At 46.8% G+C, this 25,144-nt stretch overlaps 1 protein-coding gene across 1 annotated transcript in view; it reads right to left on the reverse strand.

Annotated features, from left to right (window-relative positions):
• The window catches only part of CUX1 (cut like homeobox 1), a 286,591-nt gene that overhangs the window by 44,691 nt on the left and 216,756 nt on the right, over positions 1–25,144 (reverse strand). The window contains exons 17-21 of the mRNA XM_023537497.1: positions 24,222–24,287; positions 22,837–22,938; positions 19,694–20,523; positions 17,604–17,769; positions 17,044–17,100 (exon numbers count right to left, since the gene is read on the reverse strand). Coding sequence (XP_023393265.1) covers positions 17,044–17,100; positions 17,604–17,769; positions 19,694–20,523; positions 22,837–22,938; positions 24,222–24,287 — 1,221 coding nt within the window. The remainder of the gene's footprint in view (positions 1–17,043; positions 17,101–17,603; positions 17,770–19,693; positions 20,524–22,836; positions 22,939–24,221; positions 24,288–25,144) is intronic.

Here is a 25,144-nt window from a genome sequence, read left to right on the forward strand (position 1 = left end):
GGGGAGCAGCTGCAAATACAGATGAAGCTTCGCTCGCTTGCCCGCTGCTTACCTCCTGCTGTGCGGCCCAGTTCTCAACAGGCCACGGACTGGTACCTGTCCAAGGCCCGAGGGTTGGGGACCCGATTTAGATTACGTTCTGGAAAAGGTAAATCTATTAGGGACAGAAAACAGATCAGTGGTTGCTAGGAGTGAAGGGCAGGAGTTGATTACAAAGGGGCATGAAGGGATTCTGGAGGCAGGATGGAACTATTCTATATCTTGATTACCAAAATTCCTATAAATTATACCTCAATATAAACTTACTTAGGAAAAAAGTGTTGGTGGAAAGATTGAATAAAGATGTGTCATTCCATTCATTCTTTCACTCATTCCCTAAGTATGTTGAGTCAGGACTTTCGGAATATGGCAGTGAATGGGCATAGGTGGCCCTGCTCTGTTGGAGCTCACGCCTACAGGGACAATGGTCATTAAACAGAAGGAGATAAAGGGCCTAAATGTCCTGATGAGAGACAGATGGGGGGCATGTGAGCACACAGCTCGGGGGTGGGGACATTGATGTGGCCTAGGGATCAGAGATACCTTCCGGTAGAGTGACATTTCAGGTGGACTACAGGCAAGAATAGGAATAAGTCAAGAGGAGTAGGAGTGGCAAAGGAAGGGAGGTAGATTGTTCCAGACATCTGGTGGGCTTGAGGCGTGAATGAAATTTAGTGCAGCAAGAATATGAGGCAAAGAGAGGCCCCCTGGGGCTGAATGCAGGACCTCTGAATTGGCCTCCTACACTGGGCAGCCAGGGAAAGGCCCTTCACCCTGGCAACACTTCCCTTTTGGGGATGCAACGCAGGCACTAGAATGTGTAGTGAGGCCTTATCTGAAAGAGGAAAAACTAGAAATAGTGTCCATCACCAGGAGACCAGTCTCTGGATTGTGGCATGTTCATATACTATGTGCTACAAATAGCAGTGAGAATGGCAGGACTGGAGCCACATGCACCAGCATCCAAAGCATAATGGCGAGCCCACAGAGTAGAGTGCGGAAAGAAGCAGAGTGTAACATCCATCCGTATGCAGGTGGGAAGCTTGCATATATATACTCTATGTTGTAGTGGCTACCTGAATATGTGTAAAGTCATGCACAGGAATGATAGAGAGTAAATTTAGGATGGACAGTAGTTGACTTCTAGGAGGGATAAACTTTGGGAGGGGGCTTCAGCTCTGTCTTTAATATTTTATTTCTTTTAAAAATTATGACCAAAAGTTAAGGTTAAAGTTGACAGGCACATGGGCCTTCGTTACATTATTACAGAGTTTTATGTTTAAAATATTGTAGACCTAACATCAAAAAGTAAGAAAGAAAATAAGCTCACTGTTGCTTCAGTGGAGAGAATGAACTTGCCAATAGCAAGGCTGGGGTCAGGAGGTCCTGAGGAGGCTGTAATGCCATGTGGGGAGAGTAAACGGTAGCCTAGAAGAGGTCAGGGAGCGGGTGGGGAGAAGTATATAGGTTTGAGAGAGATTACAAGGTAGCTTCAACAGGACTTGGGGGCTGAGCAGATGTGGGGAGAGGACTGAGGAAGAGGGAAGAAATGGGTGGTTCCCTCATTGTGGCCTGGGTGAATGGGTACATGAGGTGCCATTCTGGGAGAGGGTGCATCTGAGGAGCATCTGAGGAGGAAGACATATGAAGAAATCCTACTTTATCATCATTTGTAATAGCAGCTACTACGTAAGCTAACATTTCTTGTGCACTCACAGTGCTGCAAGCACTGTGCTAAGGCTCATGGGAATGCAGTAATTCAGTCCTCATGACGACCTGATAATGCGAGGTAGGCACATACATTTCTCTCTACTGACAGAGATAAGATATAGTGCCCAGAGTTATACAGCCAGGAACTAGTCAGATGTTACATATTCTGTGTAAACCACCTGTATAGTTAAGTGGTGCCTGTACCTGCCTAGCCATTAATGGAGTGACTGGACATGATTTCTCTACACTCCACATATCAATGTGAATAAACCTCAAAAACATGACAGTGAGCCACAAAAAGCCAGTGCACTACTGGGATGAGGGAAGGGAACCAAAACACATTTAGTAGTATGTACGAATGCAGCAGTGTGGTAAGGGCATTTACCCACTGTTTCATTCAATTCTCCTAACAGTCCTGCAGCAGAAATATAAACCCTGCCCTCCAGGTGAGGAAACTGAGGCTCAGAGAGGCAACGGGACTTGGTCCAGGTCACAGGGATGGAATAAAGATCTGAACAAGATCAGGAGTGGAAAGCCTACACGTTTCTATCTTTCATCTGCCAGTCACTGCAGTATCAGGATAGCTTGCCTACCTTCTCTCATTCATTCATTCATTCATTCATTCACACACACACTCATTCAAACATTTAAAACACCTACTCTGTGTCATGCACTCTGCTAGGCAGTGAGGATAAGAGAAATTAGACACGAACCTTGCTTTCAAGGAGTCTGCAGCCTGCAGGACCAGGACAATTGAAAATGGGTAATATGCATATTTGAAAAGCTCAGGTACATGGTCCATCTATCCAATTTTTGACAGCAATAGGAAGGTGTTACATTTAAAAATTGATCCATGTGGATTCATTTTTTTTGCAAGGTTTCAAATCTTACATAAGAGTTGCTTGGTTAGTAAGATACAGAAAAAAGAGACAGTGACTCAAGGTCCTCTGAAATACACAAGCCATTCAGTAACTATAAAAGGATTATGAAAAATATTATATTCCAAAAACTGCAGGCAAACAACAGCTGCCTTAAGTTTTCAATAGAAGCCAACTGAAAATATACACCCACCATAATTTTCAGAGACAAATCTCTCTGCAGTTTATCCAATCTACTGTTTAAATTTCCATACCCAGCCCTCTATCTGCAGTAATAATAACCCAAATTCCATTTAGTGTTCATTTGAGCAGTCAGGATAAAGTCATTTCTTATTATCTCCCCACTGTGTAAAAAACAGCTTGAAGGTAGGAAGTCAGCAAGCATTTTCACCAAAAAGTAATTATTGTAAGTGACATTTTTACTGCTGGCATGCCATAAGGCGAACTGTGCATTCAGAAGGACAAGTTGCTGAAACAAAATGACAGGGTACTCTGTGACATTCTGACAAGAACCCAAACATTATTTAACTGGCGGCTGGTCTGATGCACCACTTTTCATTATGTCCATAGTTTAGGCTTTGAGCCTGTGCCAAGCCAGGAAATTCCAAGTGCCTATAAAGACAGACAAGTATGAAAAGATGGGAGAGAGGAGGGAAAAGGCTGGGGGGTGGGGAGAGGGTTAACACACATGGCTGGGGAGCAGCATGGTCCCGGCCTGGCCCATGTAAACGTGAATGAGGAAGGAAGTCAAGGACAAGAGGAAAGCAAGTGCAGGGCAGAGGCGGAGAGATGATGATAGAGCCAGAAGGGACAAGAGCCTTGGCAGCCACAAGTGACATGGTGGTGCCAGGATGTACAGAAGGTTTTGGAATGCCCAGTGCTGGGCATCCTCGATCTGAAAGGAGCCCTGGTGGCCTGGAAGGACCCTGCCCAGCTTGAGGGCCTTTCCAGCTGACAGTGCTGATAGCTTCAAAAGCCACAACAGTATACCCACCAGGCTGGAACGCTTCCCAGCTGAGTTCAGATGCAGAGATCATGACAGACACTAAACCTGTACTGAAACATGGAGACTTGATCGCATGCTCCCATGGTTCTTCTCCAAAGACCCACTATGTGAAGGTTTACGGCCAAAGTCTCTTTAGAAATGATGAAGTTTTCTGCTTCAAAGGTAACCAGCCACCTAATTTAGTCACAAATTGGCCAGGCCTGTGCCACCCAGGATTGTGAGACCCTCTCACTGATGAGTTCTGATATCTCCGAACACCATAGCTTTCCTTGGTGGCGGCAGCAGCATTGATGGGCTCCCCAAGGCCTGAACCCTGTCTCTGAGGCTAACAGCAGATACTCATTGCCCCTTGAGGACTATCACCCTATTATTAGTCACGTATCTCCGTTAGACACAGCAAATATAAAAACATGGAGGTTTCTGCTTTTGAGTATGAGTGGCACTTCTGACTGACTGATAAGCAGGAACTTGAAACAAAATACATGGATACTTTAATAAATGTCACAGAGACACGCGGGAACTTTCTACGCTCTTACGCTCCCTCTTACCACGTTACTGGATATTTCCCACAGAGAACGAGACAGAAGTAATCTAACAACACACTAAGGTATATAGCAGAAGCACCCGTGCAGGCCACTCTACAGAACAGCCTTTTTTCCCAGGGCCTGTACCTGATGTCCTCAGGATGTAAAAGTGGGGCCTCACTCTTCTAGGTTCCATTCCCACGGGCTCTGGGTAGGTTTTGTCTTGCCTCAGGGAAAGGGCTATTCCCAAACAGGTGGCGGCATTAAGCAGGCGGGTGCCGCCCTCCTTGCCCCGGACTTAACAATACTCTTGGCCCTTAGCCAGCCTCAGCATTGCCTTAAATCACTGAACATCTCAGCAAACCTACCAAATCACTCTTTTTTCAATAGCAGGAAGGAGTAACCTGAGAAAGTTTGGGGTGAGCCTGGTGGGAAGACCTCAGGAGGAGCCAGAGGGGCTGGGTGAGACCTGCTGTCTTAGCAAAGGTAGATGCCACCTGTGTTGGCTCTAGTTTCTTCTATAAAATGGAAGAGCAACTGTGACAACATGGATGGACCGGGAAGGTATTATGCTAAGTGAAATAAGTCAGACAGAGAAGGACAAATACTATATAATCTCATTTGTATGTGGAGTCTAAAGAACAAAACAAATGAATAAAACAGACTCACAGATGCAGGGAACAAGCTGATTTTTTGCCAGATGGGAGAGGCGTTGGGGGTGGGGTGGAGTGAAAAAGGTGAAGGAATTAACAAGTACAAATTGGTAGTTATGAAAGTCATGGGGCTGTAAAGTACAGCATAGGGAATATAGCCGATAATATAATAACTATGTATAGTGCCAGGTGGGTACTAGGCGAGTTAGGGGGAATCACTTCATAAATTATATAAATGTCTAACCACTATGCTGTACACCTGAAACTAATATAACATTGAATGACAACTGTAATTGAAAAATTTTTAAAAAGGGGGAAAAAAGGTGAAGGTGAATAAAAGGTTCAAATTTCCAGGTATAAAACAAATAAGTAATGGGGATGTAATGTACAGCATAGGGAATATAGTCAATAATATTGTGATAGCATTGCATGTGTCAGATGGTTGCTGGACTTATGGTGATCACTTCTTTAGGTATAAAAATATTGAATAACTCTGGTGTACATCTGAAACTAATATGTTATGTATGTTAGCCATATTTTAATAAAAATCTTTTAAAAAAGGGATAAAAAGAAAAAAATGGAAGAGCAATGGTATCTCTCCCACACGCACCCTGGCCCCCAGCCAGGGCTGAAGTAAGGAGTCAGGGCCCGGTGGAGAACCAGGCAGACATCATAAAGCAAGTCACCGTCTCAGATGCCCTATGACAAGGAACAGGACAGGGACAAACAAGGGGTAGTGGGTGCTCACAGCACCATGACACTAAAAAGGGTGAGGCTGGGGGTGGGCGTGGAAGTGTGCCAAGGTCTGAGGTGGAGGGAAAGAAGAGATGGGGGGCTGGTCACACACTAAGAAGGTGGGACTTTAGCCCTAGGGAAGGGCCTGAGGCAGGGGAGTGCCCCAGCTAGATCCACAATCTAGGAAGATAGTTCTGGCTTCACTACTGTAGATAAAAGGATGACCAGAGAACTGGGCCAGAGTGCGGGTGTGGAAATAGACAAAAGAAAAATCTGTGAGGTGTTTAAGAAATAGAAACTGTGCATTTGGGAAGGGGGTGGTGTAAGGAGAGATTTGAAGTGGGCTGCCAGGCTTCAGGCTTCAGGCTTAGGTGACCGTGGGGACAGGGAAGCTTTCACTGAGACAAGAAACGCCAGAAGGAGAGCCGTTCCGGGGAGAAAGGCTGAGGTCAATTTGGGTGTGTGCCATCGGAAGTGGTGACAAATAGATGGGTCTGGCGGGAGGTCTGGTGAGGGAGGTCCGTACACCAAGGGAGGACTCAGGACTGTCTGGCCTCGGCTGGTCACCTTGGCCTGGCACGCAGCACAGTGGTGCAGGAGATGCTGCTGTGACTGCTACTTCCACGTCAATCGGAGGTCATGGATGCTCGGCTCCTCCCATCAGTACCCAACCCGGCACGTCCCTCATTCTTGAGATTATTTTTCACTTTCCTGTTTTCTCCCTAAACTGGGAAAGTACATTGGAGAAAAATGATCTTAACAAATCTGTGTTGAGATGCACCTAGGGGAAGCTGCCGAGGCGATGGTCCTAAGGACGCACCTTGGGTCTGAGAAGAGAGAGCTCATCCCTGGGGTGGGCACTGCAGGGGATCTGAGGTGTAAATTTGCTTCCCCTCAGGCTTCATTATTTTTCTTGTGTATCTTTTATAGGCTCTTAAGGAAATATGCATGTCAAAAGCAGAGTTTGGGGATATTCAAAAGCAAACTACAATTCAGCTTTTGCAGTGAACTTACAGTCTGGCAAGGTTGCAGGAGTGACGCAGAGTGACAATTAGCCCTGCTTCAGGAACAGAGTGCTCACCCTGTTCCCAGCTTTCCTACAGATCCATACTGATTTAGAAATAATGCTTTCAAATTACCTTCAATAACCTTATTACTGAACCAGCTGTGTGTATGAACACTTATCAATGTGTCCCTGTGCATTAAGAGAAAATGTATGTCATACAAACAATCTAAATATATATTACTGAGATGGGAAAAAACAAACCCTTTAGTTAAATTGCTTTGCTGTAATCAAAGGTTAATCACTGCGTGAGTGCGCGCGCGCGCGTGAGCCTGCACGCATGTGTCCTCTCTTTTTCTCCAGGGTTCCTTTCTGACTTTAGGCAAACCTGCCCACCCTTCACCAATAGCCATACTCTCTGGCAGGCAGCTCACACCGCCATTCTAATAGCGGAATTAATTTTCCTAGATTTCTAAGAATTGGAGGAGCTAAGAGGTGATTTTAAATAGTTTTCTTTCTGAGCCTGCTAGGCCTGCAGCTCAGCAGCTCTCAGAAACCTGCAGGCAGCAGGCTTCGAAGTGTCCATCTGTGCAGAGGCTCTAGCGTCTGCCCCGAGAGCAGCCTGTCCCCTCTCGATAACCTGGCATGCGGGTGATGATGCCTGCACTGTGATGGAATGTTCCTTGGAGAATCCATGGCTGACCGCAGCCATCGAGCACACTGCTGTGGTGGGCTGCTTCCTGACTTCCCAACAATAGGCAGGTGAGTGAACTGATCTGGCCGTACATGGGCCTGGGCCGTGCGAAGCAGAACCAAGTGATGTTTTGTCATCTGTGATGGTATTAGAAAAGCTATTAAGGTACATTATTTTACACATCCTCCCAATCTCTCCATACTGCTTTACTTAATTTGTGATGAAATTGTTGAGAAAGGGTATTTAATGTAGGACAGTCAGTAAAAGTAATTTATCATCTTCCCGCTTCAGTGCTCACGTTATCAGCGAACTCATTTTATGCATTCATCATGCAATCAGCCTATTATTTGCATATTAATCAGGCAGTGGACCATGAAAGAACTGCATCCCAGCCAAATGCTGCACTATCTCAGGAGAAACACTCAGTAATTATCATACATCAGTGTTATGATGTGGTAATTGATTATAACATCTTTCTGCTGCCCCTGGGGAGCCCCGCTGCTAACCCAGCTCCAGGCACGCTGGACAGATTGTTCTTTTCCTCCAAAAATCAGAGGAATCACTGCTGTTCTCTGTTTTTTTTTCTGTGGAGTATTGATCCTCTCTTCCAATTTCATGAGGTATTTAAACCAAATGAAACAAAACTGACCATAACTCAGGAATGAGAGGGTCTAGCTGAGAGGAAGGACGTCCCTCTAGACCGAGTGTCCTCTCTCATCAGCTTTCTGGTGTCGAAGATGCTGCTCCAGCTTCTGAGTTCCCTTATCAGATGAATGCTGCAACTTCAGTCTCTCCTCATTGCAAAGCTGGTGCAAAGGCAGTTTGGCTGCTTTATTTAGGTGCCAAATGACAGACTAATTTTGGCCCTCTTGTAAAGGACAAACCTAACATCTGCCAATTCAGACTCTGGCTATATTTAGGAATCTAGTTCCAAAGAACAAAACAAAATCAAGATGAGGCCAATGAGGGAGGCTCCTGGCTGCTCTGATCGATTCAAAGCCCCCTTCTCACTCCTCATGGGGAACCTGAGCATGGCCCAAGGACCAGTCCGCATGGGGTTGAAGCTCAGGGCCACTGGCAGGGAGAGGGCATGAAGCTAAAGGGCAGGGCTATCCTTTAGCAGAGAAAGGACCTTAGGCCACTGTATGTATTTTCCTTGGATTTAGACTGGAAGGGGTTTCAAAGCAGCATGGACCTACATCACAGGCCACATGGGTTATACACTCTCTGTTGCAAAACTTGATAGGCTTGGGTCTGACTCTGCCACTGATCTGTACTGGGTTCTCTCCCCTCCTCCTGCCCGGCTGCCCAGAACACCAGGATGCATCCCAGGGTAACTGAAGTGTCTGATTTTCAATTCACTGTTGGTTTTGTCTTAGATCTGATTTTTGATATCTGTCCATTTATAATCTGAATCAAATTTTGTTCCTTGTTTTGAAATATGGTCTTGACTTTTCTCTGGGCGTAGTTCCAAGGACTAACCCTTCATCCATTGAGAGGGGACCAAATCCTCAGGGCCGAGTGATGACTTGCCTGGATCTGGGTGCCCTGTGACACCTCCGTGGCAGCAAGAACCACGTGGGCTTCTTCCAACTCCTTGACTGGGGACAAACTGCCTCTCGTCACTGAGCCTTGGTTTTCTCAATCGGTAAGACAGGGGAGATCATTTGCACTCACCGCTAAAGGATTAAAGACATGTGCACTGTGTGGGGCACACAAATGATGCAAATACACCAGTTTCCTCATTTTATTCTGATCACTTTTTTTCAAATTACCTAAGAATTTTGGCATTTAAGCTCTTCATCCTTCCCTAGAACCAAACCTTGAAAACTGAAGTCCTCATTTGCTCCTCTGACCTATTTTTGCCTCTTGTACTAAATGCCCAATGTACTGTAAATTCTGTTTTCCAAGGAAAGCTAAAATGGAAAGAAAGGAGACGTGTCCAGAGGCTTGTGACTAGGGCCTGTAGGGGCATTCTTCAAAAGGAGGGTTAGGGCCTGCCAGCACGGAGGGTCCAGGTAAAATGACTGAGAGAACTTAATCGAGATGGTGCTGCCACTCGCCCGTGCAGAGTCGCTCCCACATCCAGAGAAGATGGCCTGGTTCTGTACCAGTTTGCCCCAAATGGCCGGAGTGATGACCTATAGTCTTACTCTCACAGCTCAAGATTTTGGGTCAACTTTAAGGAACGATAGATGGAGGGGCAACTTCCAAAGAGGGATGGCACTTAGGAGAAGCTGAGACTCAGGGAGCTGCATGCAGGTCTCCCCTCAGTGGGCCGTGGGTGTGATGTCTGTACCTGACACTCCCCACCGAAGGAGTGAGTGGCCGGATGTCTTCTCTGTTTTAAAGCCAGAAATTTTGTGTGTACAGATACATTATTTTATAGCTATCCGTGTACACACAAACAACATACATATAATGAGAGTGGTTGCAGTGGCAGCCGCTGTTCTGGAGGCTTTTTAAAAATATACCAACTCATTTAAACTTCCCAACAGTCTTTGGACATAGTTACTTTGTTTTTCCTACTTTATTGAAGAAGCTGAGACCCAGAGAGGTCAAGTCACTTGCCCAAGGCCACACAGTCACTCAGTGGCAGAGGCAGGACAAGCCCTCGGTAGTCTGCTCTAAGCGTGCTGCTCATGTTTGTTGGCTACTGCAAGATAGTTTCTTATGATTTGCTGATAAAAATCAATCTAAATATCTCTCATCAGTAATTGATTAAATAAAATACAGTGTATCCAGACATAGGAATTCCCTATAGCTTTAAAAAGAGGAGGAAACTCTTTATGTATTGGCTTAGGAAAGTCTCCACGATACAGCGCTAACATGAGAAAAGCAAGGCATAGCACCTTGAATCCTGATGTCCCCTCCTGCGTGGAACCAGTGCCTGGCTGCACGGGCTATGTGCAGGAAACTGGGACAAGGCTGCTCTGGGGTGGGCAACTGGGGCTGGGAGATGAGGGAGGCAGGGTAACTTCTTTTTAAAAAGGGTACACGTAAGCCCTTTTATAGTTTGCATTTTGTAACCATAGTGCACGTTACTTATTTGAAAAAATCCCCACAAATAATAGGAAAAAAGTCAAATAAATCTTTTACTCTGTGTTACTCTAACGCTCTCCTCTTTTTTTGGAGAGGCACATTGACAAACTCCACTGTTGAAACAAAGACCTTTGGGGGCTGATTTATGTCCAGAGCAGCCTTTACCAGGGATCATGATGATGACATGTGTTACTTTGAGATGAAACATCAAGTGGCTGTCTCACTCAGTGGCTGACCCAAGATGCCTATGTGGGGTCTGCAGGCACCGTGTGCTCCAGGGGAGGACAGGCTGGGTTGTCCCACCCCCGCACCACAGGCGTTAAAGGGCCTCCACACTCTCTTGGCCCTCCTGTGCTAATGTTGCAGAGTGGCTGTTTCAGAATCACGTGGCCAGTCTCCACCATGAATCCCGCAAATGCTGGGGATAGCTGGGAGAGCTGATGAAGCAGCGTCTGCATACAGGAACTATAAGGAGGTGATCCTGACCAGGTACCTTTCAAAGAAACTTTTGAGAAGTGCATCCTCATCTCCTACAGCTTGCAGGTTGGGTGACGGTTGCCCAACGCACTGCCTTGCCCGCCTCTGAGGCCACTCTTGCTTGTGCTGGGCCTCAGCCTGCCTCTCATCGCTCCTGAAGGGAGAGCTGCAGCACAACCAAACCCTTTTTTACCTTGGCTCAGCTGAGATTAGGCTGAGATTGTATGAAACATGTCGATTAGAAATAAATACACAGAGTACAGTTTCCTAGACCATCTTGGCAGGCATCAGAGAGACGCCTTACTGGTGGCAGAGCAAGATATTACACTCTACCCAAGATGAGAAAGGACCCTCCTAGACCCTGGGGGAATGTTCCCTAACCTCTGCTTTGGCTGAGGGCCCCGGCCTCCCGGGGTGGCTCCAAGGTGCACTCCCCTCCTGACTTGCAACCTCTTTGTGCCCCCCTCAGTCTGAATAAATGAATAAGGTCCTTCTCCATGTGGGGAGGAAGTGCACCCTTTGGGCTTTAGGCCATTATAGCGCACTAACGCACATCCTGCCCCATGGGACATCTTTGCTTCTCTAGGAGGGTTTTCTAAGCTTCACAAAGCCCCACCCTACGGCCCTAGACAACTTCTCCTTGAACTGTCCAGCTTGCCTAGGGCGTATTCAGCAGCTGCTGGGTCCATCCCAGTGTGTGAGGTGGTGCCCGTGCTCTATGCACTGGAGGCCATGCTACTGCTCGCTGAGTCTTGAGACCCTCACCAGTTTCCTCTCTGATCAAGCAAAGGAAGCTTTTTTCCTGGTTATAAATCTGGCTCCTAGTGGCTGTTGAATCCTTAGGTGAGGATTTTTGCCACTGAACTCTGAACACCCCTTTCAGCCTCTAGCCTCTTTTCTGTCATCTCTTCAGAATGGGACTGGTGAGAACTACTGTTGGCTGTGCCACTAATCACTGACGGATACCCGTCTCCTCTCAAGAAAGAGCTTCCCAAAGCGTGGAAGGAGTGCTTTGGAGTGAGATGCAGCAGGCTAAGCATCCTGGGCCCAGTGCTGCCATGGGGGCAAGTCATAGAGGTTACCTTGAAAGAGCAAAGACCTTTCCCTCTGTCCTGCTGTGTATACTTTTCTTATTATACAAGCCTTAAGGAAGCAATAGCAACAGTATTCTACATAAAGAAAAGATAAAATTCATCCACAATCCACTTTTCTACTGTCACTTTAAAAGAAAAATAAGAGGCCTCTGAAATAGGGGCTTTTAAGGTTTTTACTTTTTTTAGAAGCTCCAAATATGCCATGTTCTGCCCCATCAATGAACATCTGTATCTGCAGAGCTCTCCACCTAGAATGTTCTTCTCCTTGATTCTTTTACCCTTCCTGGCCCAGTTCCTTCCTCGGGGCTCTCTCAGCCCCTGGGGTCTACCTGCAGACCTGCGGCCACATATACTAGATGACAGAAAATGGGAAGGTAGGTTGTGTCTGAATACAGAAACCTTTCTGACCTCAGATAGAGAATTCTTTTATTATGATAATCTTGACCGGAAAAAAAAAAAAAAGCCCTAATATAACCAAGAAAGAAAAAAATAAAAGTGCACTTAGTTCTCCTGGCTACTGTATTCGGCGTGTGCAGAAGGCTGAACCCCTGGCCAAATGATGAGCCTGGGTGACCTGCTTAGGGAGGACACTTTCTAGTTCACACGTGGCTTTCCAGAACTCTCTTCTGGTTTTGTTCTGTTGTCTAAGGCTAGGTATAAATCAGTTATATGCAAATCTCTTTTGCTATTCAAAAGAAACAAGGGTTAGAATAATTCTCTCTGGAGAGAACCAACAGTTACTTTCGCTGATTTATTTTCATGAAGAAAAAAGATCAAATCAAATCAAATCTAGTCTACGACACTGAATGGGGTTTTGCCTGCTTTAGACAGTGACATGGCATTTTCTGGAGGTGCTACTAGCCCTTCCCTATCCCATTCATGTCCATGGAGATGCTCCCACCCTGACTTAGTCATTAAAATTGAGGAACTGATTGCTTAATCAAGGAAGCCGCATCAAAATTCAATTAGTGAATTCAAAGCACTAAAACCATGGACATATTTTACTGGTCATCTCACAGGCACAAAGCAAGAGTCATGATGCCTATTAAAAGGAACACTGGCCTGCCCCTAATGGGGGGTTGTGGCCATAATGTCAGGGAGGGGGCACCCATGGGACCACCCACGTTACAGAAGGACCGCAGCAGCTGTCTTCTCAAGAGGCAACTGATACTCTGCTGGTTGAGAACAGAAGCATGAGCTATGGAATTCTCCACGGGCAGAGAAGACTTGGAACCCACGGATCCTGACACCCTGGGGAAAAGCCGAATATTCTATGATTAATCGGAAAATGGGCCATCGTTCTGCTTGTACAGCTTGCAATAATTCCTCTGAAGCTGGTATGGATGCTTGTTAGCTACAGTAATGCAATGCTCCCATATCAAAAAGTTATAAAGCCGAGTGTACTGGGCAACTTTTCTCTATCAGATTTCTATATGTAATGACTAATGTGGCAGCCAGGAATATCTGTTCCTTTCTCCCCCACCACTCCTACCCTTCCTTTAGAGTTGTCTCTTGTCTCCTTCCTTCCCTAGGGGCAAAAAGATTAATCACACCAAGGAAATGTGAATATGAAATGAGCTTTAAGGAATGAAAGAGAAAAAAAAAATCCATGTTTTACTAGATCATATCTAACTATCTATGTATCTACACCCCCCCCCCCCCCGCCACACACACACCCCTTCATTATAGCTCAAGGTTTTCTTCTCTTTAAAAAAAACTAACAGGCCACACTCAGGGAACACAAGTCTGGCTTGGCTTGGCTCCGCCCTTCTCTAAGTGCTTCCTTCTCTTCCCTTGGGCATCGCTATTGCTAAGCAGTGCTCAGGCAGCTGATGGATGATACCTGGGATGGAAGACAAACAAAAGAGAGACTGAGAGAACCAATCCCCAAAGGACTAGCTGCAACTCTATATTCAAATAGGTTTGCCATATTAGATTAAAGACAACCCTGATTATAACTACTGCTCCCCTCCCCAAGACATTGGACATTGGGAACTTCAAAAGAGGCCAGCACAAAAATGTTTGTAGATAACTAGACTACTGAGGGAAGATATGAACGGGTAACTGATTTAAAGTTCTATCCTTCAAAAACTTTTTTAAAAAAGTTACTCATATGATTGGCATAAAATCCTCTGCACTCCTTACTCTTCAAGGTCCCAACAGCTTCCAAGAAAAAGCACAGGTCACTAGCTGAAAATGGCATCAACTTTCCTTAATGCCCTAGGCCATCACCTCAACGCTTAGATCATCAAAGGAGCATTCAGAAATGGTTCTATCCACCAAGAGGAAAATATGATGATGCAATCAAAACATCAGTTTCTCCTCATCGTAAAACTGATCAGCAAGTTTGACATACAAGTCATTAAGGAAAATGGAGACGCCGAGGGGCAACAGAGTTGGGCAGAAAGAGGCAGACAAGAATTATTTAGTGAGGAAAACAGATTCCTGTGTCAGCAGTTTGCTGTTTAGATGAGTGAGGCCACTCCACTCCAGGGGCACCTTATCGCCATGGTAACGAAGCACAGAGCCATGCATTAGGTTCCTATGATCTTGGCTGCGAAACTGTAGCTCTTAGTGAATGGCTGTGGACAGAAGGCAAGTATTCCAAAGTCATTCAACACCTGGGAAGCTAAACTGACCAAAAGGCCAATTTGGTGGCCTGGATTCTCAGACACTGAGTGTTTCTTTCTGACCAATATTCAGGAATAAACCAACCTAAGGCTGGAATTACCTTCCTGCAGCTGAGGCAGAGGCCTCAAGGAGCCACCACCAAGGACAGAGCATCTTTCTGGGTCTGGGTCTGAGGGCCTCTTGGAAAATCCTTCCGAGGTAGCCATGGTGAGAACAGGGACTCAGAATCCTGGGGAAATGCCGGGACCAGAGGCTTTACTGCCCTGCTTTTGGGGGAGCAATGCTGAATGCTTTCTCAGAGACACCGATTTTTTTAAGCTGTCAAAGAAGATTGTAGAGTCTCCCATAATCATTCGTCCCAATGATTTACCAACACTCATGGTTATAAAATAACTACATTTTTTGACTCTAAATTCCACATACAAAAAAGAACAGCTATTTTAATTTTCTGAAACATTACTGAAAGGATAACACTGGTAGTAAAGAAATTTCAAACTAGGTAAACTACCAGCTACAATCTTGCCACTGTACAGTATCTTTCTTTCCATTTTGAAGCACTTTCTAGTCTTTCTTGATCCAGAGAAACATTTTTGCTTTGCTACCATGATATTTAAAAGTTTATATTTTCTTAGCATACAAGAAATATTTTTCTATATTTCTCCAGTCACCATAATTATTGTTTCTACTGATGGCTTCCCTACTGCTGCCCAACAACAGCTGTGTTAGATGAGTGACCTGCAATCCATCCCCTCTCCCGCTGAGATGACACTGGGAGAGCCCCACCTGCTACTGCTTCACAGAAACCACTGACAAGTTCTATAGAGCTCACTTTTATCCAGATGTCCACTGCCTCCTCCTTCCTCCCTCCTCCGATCTGCAGATTGCCCAAGAGTTTTACATTATTTTATTAAGTAATTTGATATCTTACAAATATCATTTGCATTCCTCTTAGGAGCCCTGTGTGCTTTTTTGAGGTTGAAAATACGACTGTTGTATGAATGTTCCAGCTCGGTAGCAATTACCTGTTATATAATAAGAAGCAAAAAGCCATTCGTCAAAGATTTGTTCGGACGCAGAGGTTTTGGCATCGATCATAACCGACCTGGAACTGCAGGAGATTTCCTGTTTTATTTAGGAACAATGGATTTTGATCTAAGAAATGTTAAGTTACATTCTGCCAAGTTCAGTCCTAACTCTGATGGGGCAGCAAATGCTCTCGGACAGTTTAAGAGGAGGCCAACTTTCCATCAGAGCAAGAGACAAGGCTGATTTTCCATGCAAACGTCCGTGAAACTCTAGCACAAACAACTATGTCCATTATTTTCCTGATGAATTTTGAATGTGAGCCAGTGCTGCTTAAGTTCTCTGGTACTTGCTAATTAAATCAACCGACCCAGAACGAAGCGAGAAGGAAGTCCGCCTGACCCTTCTTTAGATGGACAACCACTCCATTCAGATACCTAGTCAAGAAACCAACAGCTTGGGCGAGATATAGCTTTCTGACCCCCATTTTGGTCAAAATCAGAGTGGAACACCTAAAACAGAGAAAAAACCTAACAGGAAACTTCACTGCAACCAAGGCGCTCTCTGGCTGCATCTGTGCTCGGATTTGGCATCTCGCAGCGGTAGCGGCCGCTGCCGCCCAGCTGTTCTCTCACTACACATGTTTTCCCTCGTAAAACTTCCAGCAGGCTGGCGGGCTTCACGCTCCTCACTTAGCTTTGTTTGTGTTTTCAATGAATCAATGGGATATGGAGACTAATCAAGATGTTTAGAAAAATAAAGAAAGAAAAAAAGAGGAACAGCTCATGATGCTGGCTGTTTCTAAAAGCTGGGTGAAAAAAAGCTCTGCCCAAGTGGGAACCCACGAAGGACATGCAAGGGGAGATCCAGGAGCACAGGCACATGGGCCGGCCCGGCCGGCTGCACCGAGGGGTCCCCAAGGCACAAATGACACCTCAAGGACCTCGTGGCTCTTAGATGGAGTCTTGGCCCGCACTCCAGGCCTCCATCACCTGCCCCGAGGCTGGAACCCCAGCTTCAGCCCCACTCTGCTGAGTGTCACTGGCTCTACATCCAGTCACACCTGAACTGTGACCCTGCCTCCCTCCATTTCCCTTTTTCTTGGAGGCAGCCCAGGGTCTTCCACATGGACTTGACTAACCCCAACGAGGAACCCACTGGGAAAGTGATGGGTGCTCATTCCTTGTCCCCGATTGGAATGAAAGCTCCCTGAGCAGAGAATCTGTCCCTGACTCAAACTCAGGCCCCGGCTCTGAACACAGGGCTTTACAGATTGATGAAAGCTGACAGACTAATGAAAGAATGCAGTGAGGAGCAAAGAAATGCTGGAGGAACTCTGCACTCAGCTGTCGACCCTCTTGCTCCTCATCAGAAACTACAACCATGAGGAAAGCAGTTTGCCAACAAGATACCATGTTTTCAGCTCCCCAGTCTGGAACAAAGGATTCTTCGAGTCTCCCTGCTCAAGACCAGAGGACAGAAAAACACACAGGGCAGGGAAATGCTTCATACAAAACAGAAATCAGCTAGTTACCTGAGCTCACACAGCCCTGCTGCAGGGGGTCCTGTAGTGACGTCACAGAATGGAGGACTAAATAAGAAAAAGGGATACAATTAAATGAGGAAAAAAGCCCAGGGGTTTTAAGCTTCTTAATACACTGAGCACAGCAGAGGGAGACAGCATAAGGCCCCAAAGGCCAGAGGGAGGGCCCCCATTCCTTATGGGGGTCCACAGTAGGCAGGCAAAGTGCTGCTGGCAGAAGTAAGACCCCACCAGGGAACAGGCAGAAGCCTGTGATATCTTTCACCTCTGTGCCTCTAGCTGATTTTCCTTCTTGATTCCCTGACTTAGCTACTTGACTTTTACCTATATTTATGTATAAACAGCATTTTCTTAATTGGTAATTCATTTTCTGCTGCTTATAAAATTAGCTAGGCACAATCTTCTCTCTCCTAAAAACTAAAGTCAGCCCCATGGCAACAGGTGGTGGAGGAAGGCGGGGCAGTTCTCTGCCTCCAAGTGCCATGTGGCTGGCCAACTCCCTGCATAGATGCCCCTTCTCCCTCCCTGCAGCAGCTCGGGGCTGCCCTCACCTGGCCCCTGCTGCTGTCCTTGGACTGGCAGGACGCCCTGGCCCAGCTCGCCATTTAGCCAGAGCTGCATCCGGATGAAGGGTTCACGGCCTTTCTGGGTCAGCTTGCTCCATGGCTTTGGCCGGGACAGCATGTCACTGACACTGCCCTGGGACAGGCCCAGCACCTGGAGTGGCAGACAAAGACACTGGCATCAGCGCCCAGGGTTGAGTGTGAAGCTGCAAAATGCTTTAGTGATGTGCACACAGCGTATAGGAGGTACGACAGATAACACAGGACATATACAGAGTACTTCTGAGGCTGAGCAGACAACTAGCACCTGGTGGATGGCGACAGCCTGGAGTGGGGGAGTAAGCTTTTCAAGGTGACCAGTAGGCTGATGCCCTGGCACGAGGAGCCACAGTTATAATCACGGCTTTTAGCTTCCAGGGAGAGGTAAGCTGGGAAAGGGAAGGGTGAGGTTTCAATCATGCCAAAGCTGTAGGGTGGTTGTCCTGACAACCCAAGAAGAAACATTGAAACCATCTTGCTCTTTGTCTGATGGCACCAGGAAAGGCTGAGGTGCTGGGGCCAAGGACCTCTTTAGAGGCAGAAGCAGCAGATGCCAGCGGGATGTGGGAAGCCAGTCTCCCTTGCTGGAGCTAGGCCAAACTAGCATTTAGAAAGGTTCATTCTCTCTGATCACATCCTGCTGTATGGTGAGGGCCCAGAGGTGAGCTGGTGGCAATGGGGAGCCAGTCTGGGAGTAAAACTCACTGCACACGATCGACAAGTTGCATGTACATACCCAAGTTTTCTTACACTCACATATGGCCATACATATGTATGGGCACAAACACCCCCCACAGGACACAGATGCAGCCCAGAGATATTTAGGGGCTGCATCCGATCACTCTTTTGAAAAGTTCTCAAGTTCCAGAATAAACTGCACTCACGGGCCAAACAAGTTCAACGCTATTAAGTCTCTGCTAAATTTAAGGCATGAGCACAAATGTCTATTTAAATGTTCTCAAATGATATTTTTACAACACTGAACTAGAAATTTCAAGGGACTTTAAATTCTCATCCTCATTTCTATTCCCCCCATCACCTTTTGCAAAATCAGGACAAAGAGATCACAATTAGATATTGCAAGGATTCATAGCATGGTATACCACAAACATTAAACTGAAGGAAGGACAGTGCGGGTACCGGGTGAGTTGGGGGAGGTCCCTTGTGGGGCCCCTTGGAGGCCACTGCTGACCAAGCCACATGGTGCTCAAGGAGGCTGCCTTTCAGGGGAGTGGAGTGTTTCTCATTATGCTCAGCATTCATTACTTAATCTAAAATGATCCTGGGGTATTATGTTTCTCTTATATTTTATAGGCCTGGTAAATCCCCATTATCCAGAATCTCGTTACTAGGAAGTGCCAAGAACAGAAAAGGTTTGGGAAGTCATCGCAAACCATTGTACTTTTGTGAGCCAAGGAAGGACGGTGTGGAGACAAAGGCGTCCAGGGCCCTGTGCAGCCCTGCGCGTGCCACCTCTAGCTGTGCATTCCTGGGCAAGTCGTTTTACCTCTCTGGCTAGGCAACATTCAAGTGCCTTCTGAGTTACGAGAAAGGTACAATTATGCTTTACACAGCTTTTTCTATCGAGTGCCTTTGAATCTTCTGCACATTGGCCATCTCTATGTGAACAGATGAGATCTTTTTGGGCCAAAACAGCCTGCAGAGGTGGCTCTGGGCTATACCTGACAGCAGAGGCAGGACCTGAATTCAGTCACCCCCCAGCTTGGAACAGTAGTTAATTTCCCCAAGCCTCAGTCTCCTTAGCTGTCAAACAGCAATTTTGCCATCCCCCTCATGGTGTGACTGACTGGTCCAAAAAAGCACAGTGGGTGGGAGGGCCTAGCCCAAAACTTGGTCCCCAGTGAGGATGTGGCAAATGGAATATTTGCCAGCCAGGCTTTTGGCAACTTTGGGAGTAGACCACCCATTATGCTCTTTGATTGATTCAATGGGTGATGGCCACGTCTTCCAGATAAATAATTAGTCCTAGGCAATGAAATGAGATGGGAAAACCCAAGCCCCCAAGTTGAATCCCTTACCTTCTCTCCGAAGATCCTTTGACAAATGCCGTTCTTGGCTAGCTTTTCTTTCACTTGCCGGGTGAGCTCGATGGTGTCCACTTCCTGGTACATGTAGATCTCATACTGCTCCGGGGTCAGTGGAGGGACGGAGGGCTTGGTGGGCTTGGACAGGGGCACGATTGGGGAGGAGGGCAGAGGGCTGTTCTGTGGCGTCTCGCTGCGGCTGGCTCCAGTCAGGCTCAGCTCTGAGCTCTGGGAGTATGGTGACTCGGCACTGGGCCACTCTTTCCAGTACTCGGATGAGGAGGGTCCCTGGAGCTGGCTGCGCTCGGCCCGTGTCTGGCTGCTACCACCTTTTTCTTTCCCAGTGCTGGCTTCTTCAACCTTGGTTTCCTCGGAAGGAGCACTGCTCTTTCTCTCTGGCTGCACAGTGCTCCACCAGTGGTCCTTCCACCCACCAGTGCGACCCAGCTCGTTCTTTACATGTCGCAGGACACCCTGTGCAGAGTCAGCCGCTCCCTGGAGGTCCAGCCCAGGTGCATCCTGGGACTCCTTTTTGAGGGCTGGGGGGTTGGGCAGAGCGGAGGTGCTGGAATCAGCGGCAGAGGAGGGCTTCTTCAAGGAGATGGCTAGAGGAGAGTAGCTGGAAACCGAGGACATGGGCGGCGTGGATATTAACTTGGGGGTCAGGATAGCAATGTCAGTCTGCGACAGTGGCGTTTGTTTTAAGGCAGGGTCGAGGGCGGCCTGCTGGGCCTCCATTTCTCGGCGAGCTTGCTGCAAGATGGAGCGGATGGCGTCGTCAGAATTCCCACTGCTGGATGCAGAAGAAGGCTGGGCTGGCTCTGCTGCATGGAGCAAACACAGAGGTGAGATGGTGGCTGAACCGCCCCCCTTGCTAGGGAACATGCATGCTCCTTTCACTCCGCTTCATTCTAACTTGAGCCACTGCATAACGCAGCTTTTTTGGGAGAACGGCACAGCTCTATTTGTCCAGCATTTTCCCATCAGCGAAATGCTTGTGCATCTTGTCCGAGCAGTGATAAAAGGACTAACACTACTGCTTTATGACCCGCTGACCTCTATTATGCACCAACAGAAAGGATTTATTATCACGGAGTGTGATAAGAGGGGGGAAGTATTCAAATGCTCAGTGACATGCCATCCTAAACTTCCTTTACCTGATGATTTTTAAATTATATTCTTATATGCTATGTTCCAAAATTCTAGTGGTTTTGTCATGCTTTAAAACCATAATTTCTGTGAACAGTGGTGATGAGTGACCAGCATCTCCCTGTGTAAGTGATCGTGTTTGGGTCAGCCCAGATTCCCTTCTGGGTAGGTGACTACGGTGTGGCCAGCAACACTGAGCCTCACAATGAGAGGTGATGGGAAGAACCCAGGGCTGTGAGCCTGGGGGAGTCACAAAGTATTGCTGAGTCTTGGGATTTTCATCTGTAAACTTGGGATGGGTAATGGACTAGAACAAGGATTCTCATCTAGGGCTGTGCACCAGAATCACCCACTGGGCTTGTTAAGATGCACATGCCCCACCCCAGGAGCATCTGAATTAAGAAGGAAGTACAGGACTGGACCAGTATCTACAGTTTTAACTGGCTCCCGCGTAACTGTGGAATGAGGCTCTGGTTGAGAGGCACTGGGCTGAATGCTCCCTCAGGCTGCTCCAGCTCTGTAATGTACCTTCATATCTGGGGGAGGAAATCATACAAGCTGGCTCTTCTCCTTTAAATGAGGCCCAAAAATGCCTCAAACAGCAGTGACAACCTTTAATGTCACTTAAGAACTTTATTCTACTGGTTACCAAAAGGTCCTCTTCCCTTCTCCAACTCACATGACTGATGACATTTATAGGGTGCAGGTGGCACCACTATAACTCTGCAGAAGGAGAAACTGTGCTCGGGAGGGAACGAGTGGTCATTGGAATTACAACCTGAGGTGGCCCTTTCCACTCTCAATGCGGGGGTACCCCCTACTCTGTCCTGCCAAATGTTCTGCTTATTCAGCCACCGGCGGGGTGGTGGTGGTGGTGGGGGGGGACCAGCTTAAACCTCAGCTCTGGCCTTGAGAGCATGAACCACACCAAATTGAACGTTCTGTCTGCTGTCAGGCTTGAGACCCTACAACGACACTGTGTACCAGTCTGGGATCTTTGGAAGGAGGCAGATGGCAACAGAGGGGGGAAATGCTGGGACAGGAGTTGAGAGATTAGGGTTCCCATCCGGGATCTACCAGTTAATGGGTTTGGGCAAATTATTCTAACTTTGAGTATATTAATCAAGAAAAACAAGATAACAAAATCTGTCTTCCACGGTTACTGTGAGGACCTAGTTTAAGGTAGGGGAAAAATGCACTGCCCAGGCCTGGTTCCCAGAAGGGAGCATGGAGCTCACCAACAGAACAAACCATGTGGGAGTACAGTGGTCTGGGGAGAGGTCCCAGTGACCAAGGTAGTGGTCCATCTTCAGCTGCCACAGCTGCCTGAAGCCAGGCCTGGCAGGAGCCCTGTGACCAGGTCCACGGAGGGGCTCTGCAGAGCAGGGCTTCATGGGTACAGGGCAGCTATGTGGAGAACTCCAGGAAGAGAACTCAGGCACTCGGTTTCCTCTCCAGCAGAGGGTCTGAGCTGTATCTATATTATGGTATACCTCTCAATCAAAGCTCAACTAGAGAAATGCTGGAATGTGAGAGTGTCCTCCTCCTCTTAGACAAGGCAGCTCTCAGGGAGCTCCAGGGCCAATTCCTGAAGCAGATGAACCGTGGAGATGGACATCCATCCGTTAAAACCCCCTGCTCCTCCCTAGCAACATTCATTCCATAAAGCAGCTGTTTTGAACTTATTAACAAAAGCCTATATTGCGTTTAAAGAAGGAAATTCCATACAAACTACTGGCTAATGTAAGTCAAGGAGATTCTAGGACATGAGTACATCTTGAATCAGTGCCAGAGAATGACATTATAAAAAGAATGGTAACTATTAACAAAATATATATCACACACACCCTCTGTACTTGCCTAAATGCTTGAAAACATATACTCTATTGTTATTATTTTTTTAAAGTTAATTACTGCTGATAAGAACAATCATGACAATTCTCCTAATTAAGTTTGTTAGACAGTGGTCAAAGAAGTGGAATTCATACCAGTTTTCTGCACTTGCAGCTCCCTTTTGGCTTGTTCTAGGATGGACTTGATTGCTTCATCGGACCCAGTCTCTGAGGCTCGGATCCGGGTGGTGATGTTACCTGTAGGAAGAAGCCACACCAATGACATCAAACCCACACCTGGAACAAAAACCAGTGCTGCACGAAGATGTCATTCTGATAAATAGCTTCCGGGAGTTGAGGCTGGTGATGGTAAGGAGACAGGAATGGCCTCCCATTTACCTGTACCTGCTGTGCGTGCAACTTCACAGCAGGTACCATGACCCCATGCAGGAAGGACTTCCTGCTGAATTTACCCATTTTGCCATTGGGACAAGCTCTCGCATTTACCCAAGCTGGACACCCATAGGCTGGGACCAGGGAGAGCAAATCATTTAATTCGGTATAAAAAAAGATGAAGGGTTAAAAGGCAATGCTTTTCGTGAGTCATTTAAAAGCAACTCCAACAACTACTTTGGCATGGGGCTGTGTTCAAGGTTCTGTATGTGTAGATGAGACCGGTATCTCAAAAGGAAAAAATGGGAAAGGAGAATAAAGGGATGAGGCTATAACAATCATTTGGAAGAAACTGAAGGCTTAACTTACAAATTTTAGATCTATTATCACTTACTGTCTTGGAAAATTTATGAACGAGGAAAGGAGCCTGCAGAAATCTCTAAAGGACAAGAATTCAGTCTTTCAGTTGCATGGTGATGCTCGCAGAGTAGCCCCATGCCCAGATGCACTGAAGCTACCATGGCCCAGGGGCTGGCCCCAGTTCTTTCTGGAACCTGTCCACGTTTTAACTTTTTATTACCTCCCTAAATAGGAACCGCCACACTAAGCCATTTAAAAACCAGCATAGCACTGGGACCAAGCCCCATTAAAGATGAAACTCCGAGGAGTGCAGTGGAAGTTGGCTCTCTAGAGCCCACAGGAAAACTGATTATGTTTGGAATTTGTCCACTCCATAGCACTTTTAACACAGCTCCGAGTTAAAAGAAAGTACAAGGAAGCAGCAGTATCTCATTTGACTTAGTCACCTGATTTTTCTCAGAGCAACAATTGTTATTCTCTCACCTGCTTCTGAGAAAATGAGAAAGGCGGAATTTGAATCTGAAGGGGTTTGGGATTCTTACTTGGGATTAATTCTTAGTGGTGGCGCCCACTTCTCACCTCTTCTGCACTCGGTAGAGTGCAGGCAGCTCAGGAGGAAGGGGCCATGCGTACTTGAACCCGTGCTTTGTTTTATACTTACTAGCTCTGTTTTTCCATCAGGTTCCAGGCCAGAATCACACTGCACAGTTTTAACCCAAATACACAGCTAATGACATGCTGCTTCCTAGGTTACTAACTGCAAAGAAAAACACCTGCCTGCAACATACCTTCAGACCCATTTCTTCGTTTCGGTACTTCCTGAAATAGTCTGTTCAGGCTCTGGCCTGGATTCTCTGTTGAAAAACAAGTGTGGTAAGAACAAAACAATCAGGGGGATGGCGGTGTTGACGATATGGGCTGCGTGACATGAAATCTGAGCCGCCTGTCACTACGGAGAGGGCTCAAGGCTTCCTGTGCAACTTGGGAGCTACTAGAAACTTCTGAGAGGCCCTTCCCTGGCTGACTGGCCACAGAGGCCATGGTGCTGCTGCAAAAGGAGATCAGATAGACCTAAGGAGTGGCCTGCGGCACCAGCGCCACCAGGGGCAAACGGAGGGAGCACTGCTGCCAAGCAAATCGCCCACCAGTCCCCAGGACAAAGCTCACGTTAATCATCCAAAGACAGTCAACTTCAGTTAACAGAGCCATAAAAAGCTCAATGTGCTCCGTCCAAATTGACACTGCTTGAAATGTCTCCCTTCTCCGTTTGTTTTGAACTTGTATTTCAGGGTATTTTAAATGTGTCTGATACGATCACCTCTCTCCATCACTGTTGATTTAGCAGAATGATCCCCTGTTAGCGAGGGAGGGAATTCTTTCAATTAAGGATATGACTGACTTTTAATTTTTTTATGGGAGGTAGGAAGGGTGTTTTAATAAAACTTTCACGTATTTTACTCAAGGCAGGCGTGTTCTGCTCACAATGCTAAACAAATCACTAACAGAAAATAAGCCCTGGGAGGGAGCTGCCCACAAGACACACCCTTTTCTGTGCGGTGTGAAGAGGAGAGGACAGTGGTTGATACACCCACGGAATCAGCTCTGTGTGAGGAGCAACCCTGGCTGCTGCTGCTGCTGCTGCTGCTGCTGCTGCTGCTGCTGCTCTAGGGCTGGGTGGTACCCAAGGGCTCCTCCCCACGCGAGGCCTGCA

The sequence above is a fragment of the Pteropus vampyrus genome, unplaced genomic scaffold, assembly GCF_000151845.1.
Source record: "Pteropus vampyrus isolate Shadow unplaced genomic scaffold, Pvam_2.0 Scaffold193, whole genome shotgun sequence".
In the NCBI taxonomy this organism is placed as follows: domain Eukaryota; kingdom Metazoa; phylum Chordata; class Mammalia; order Chiroptera; family Pteropodidae; genus Pteropus; species Pteropus vampyrus.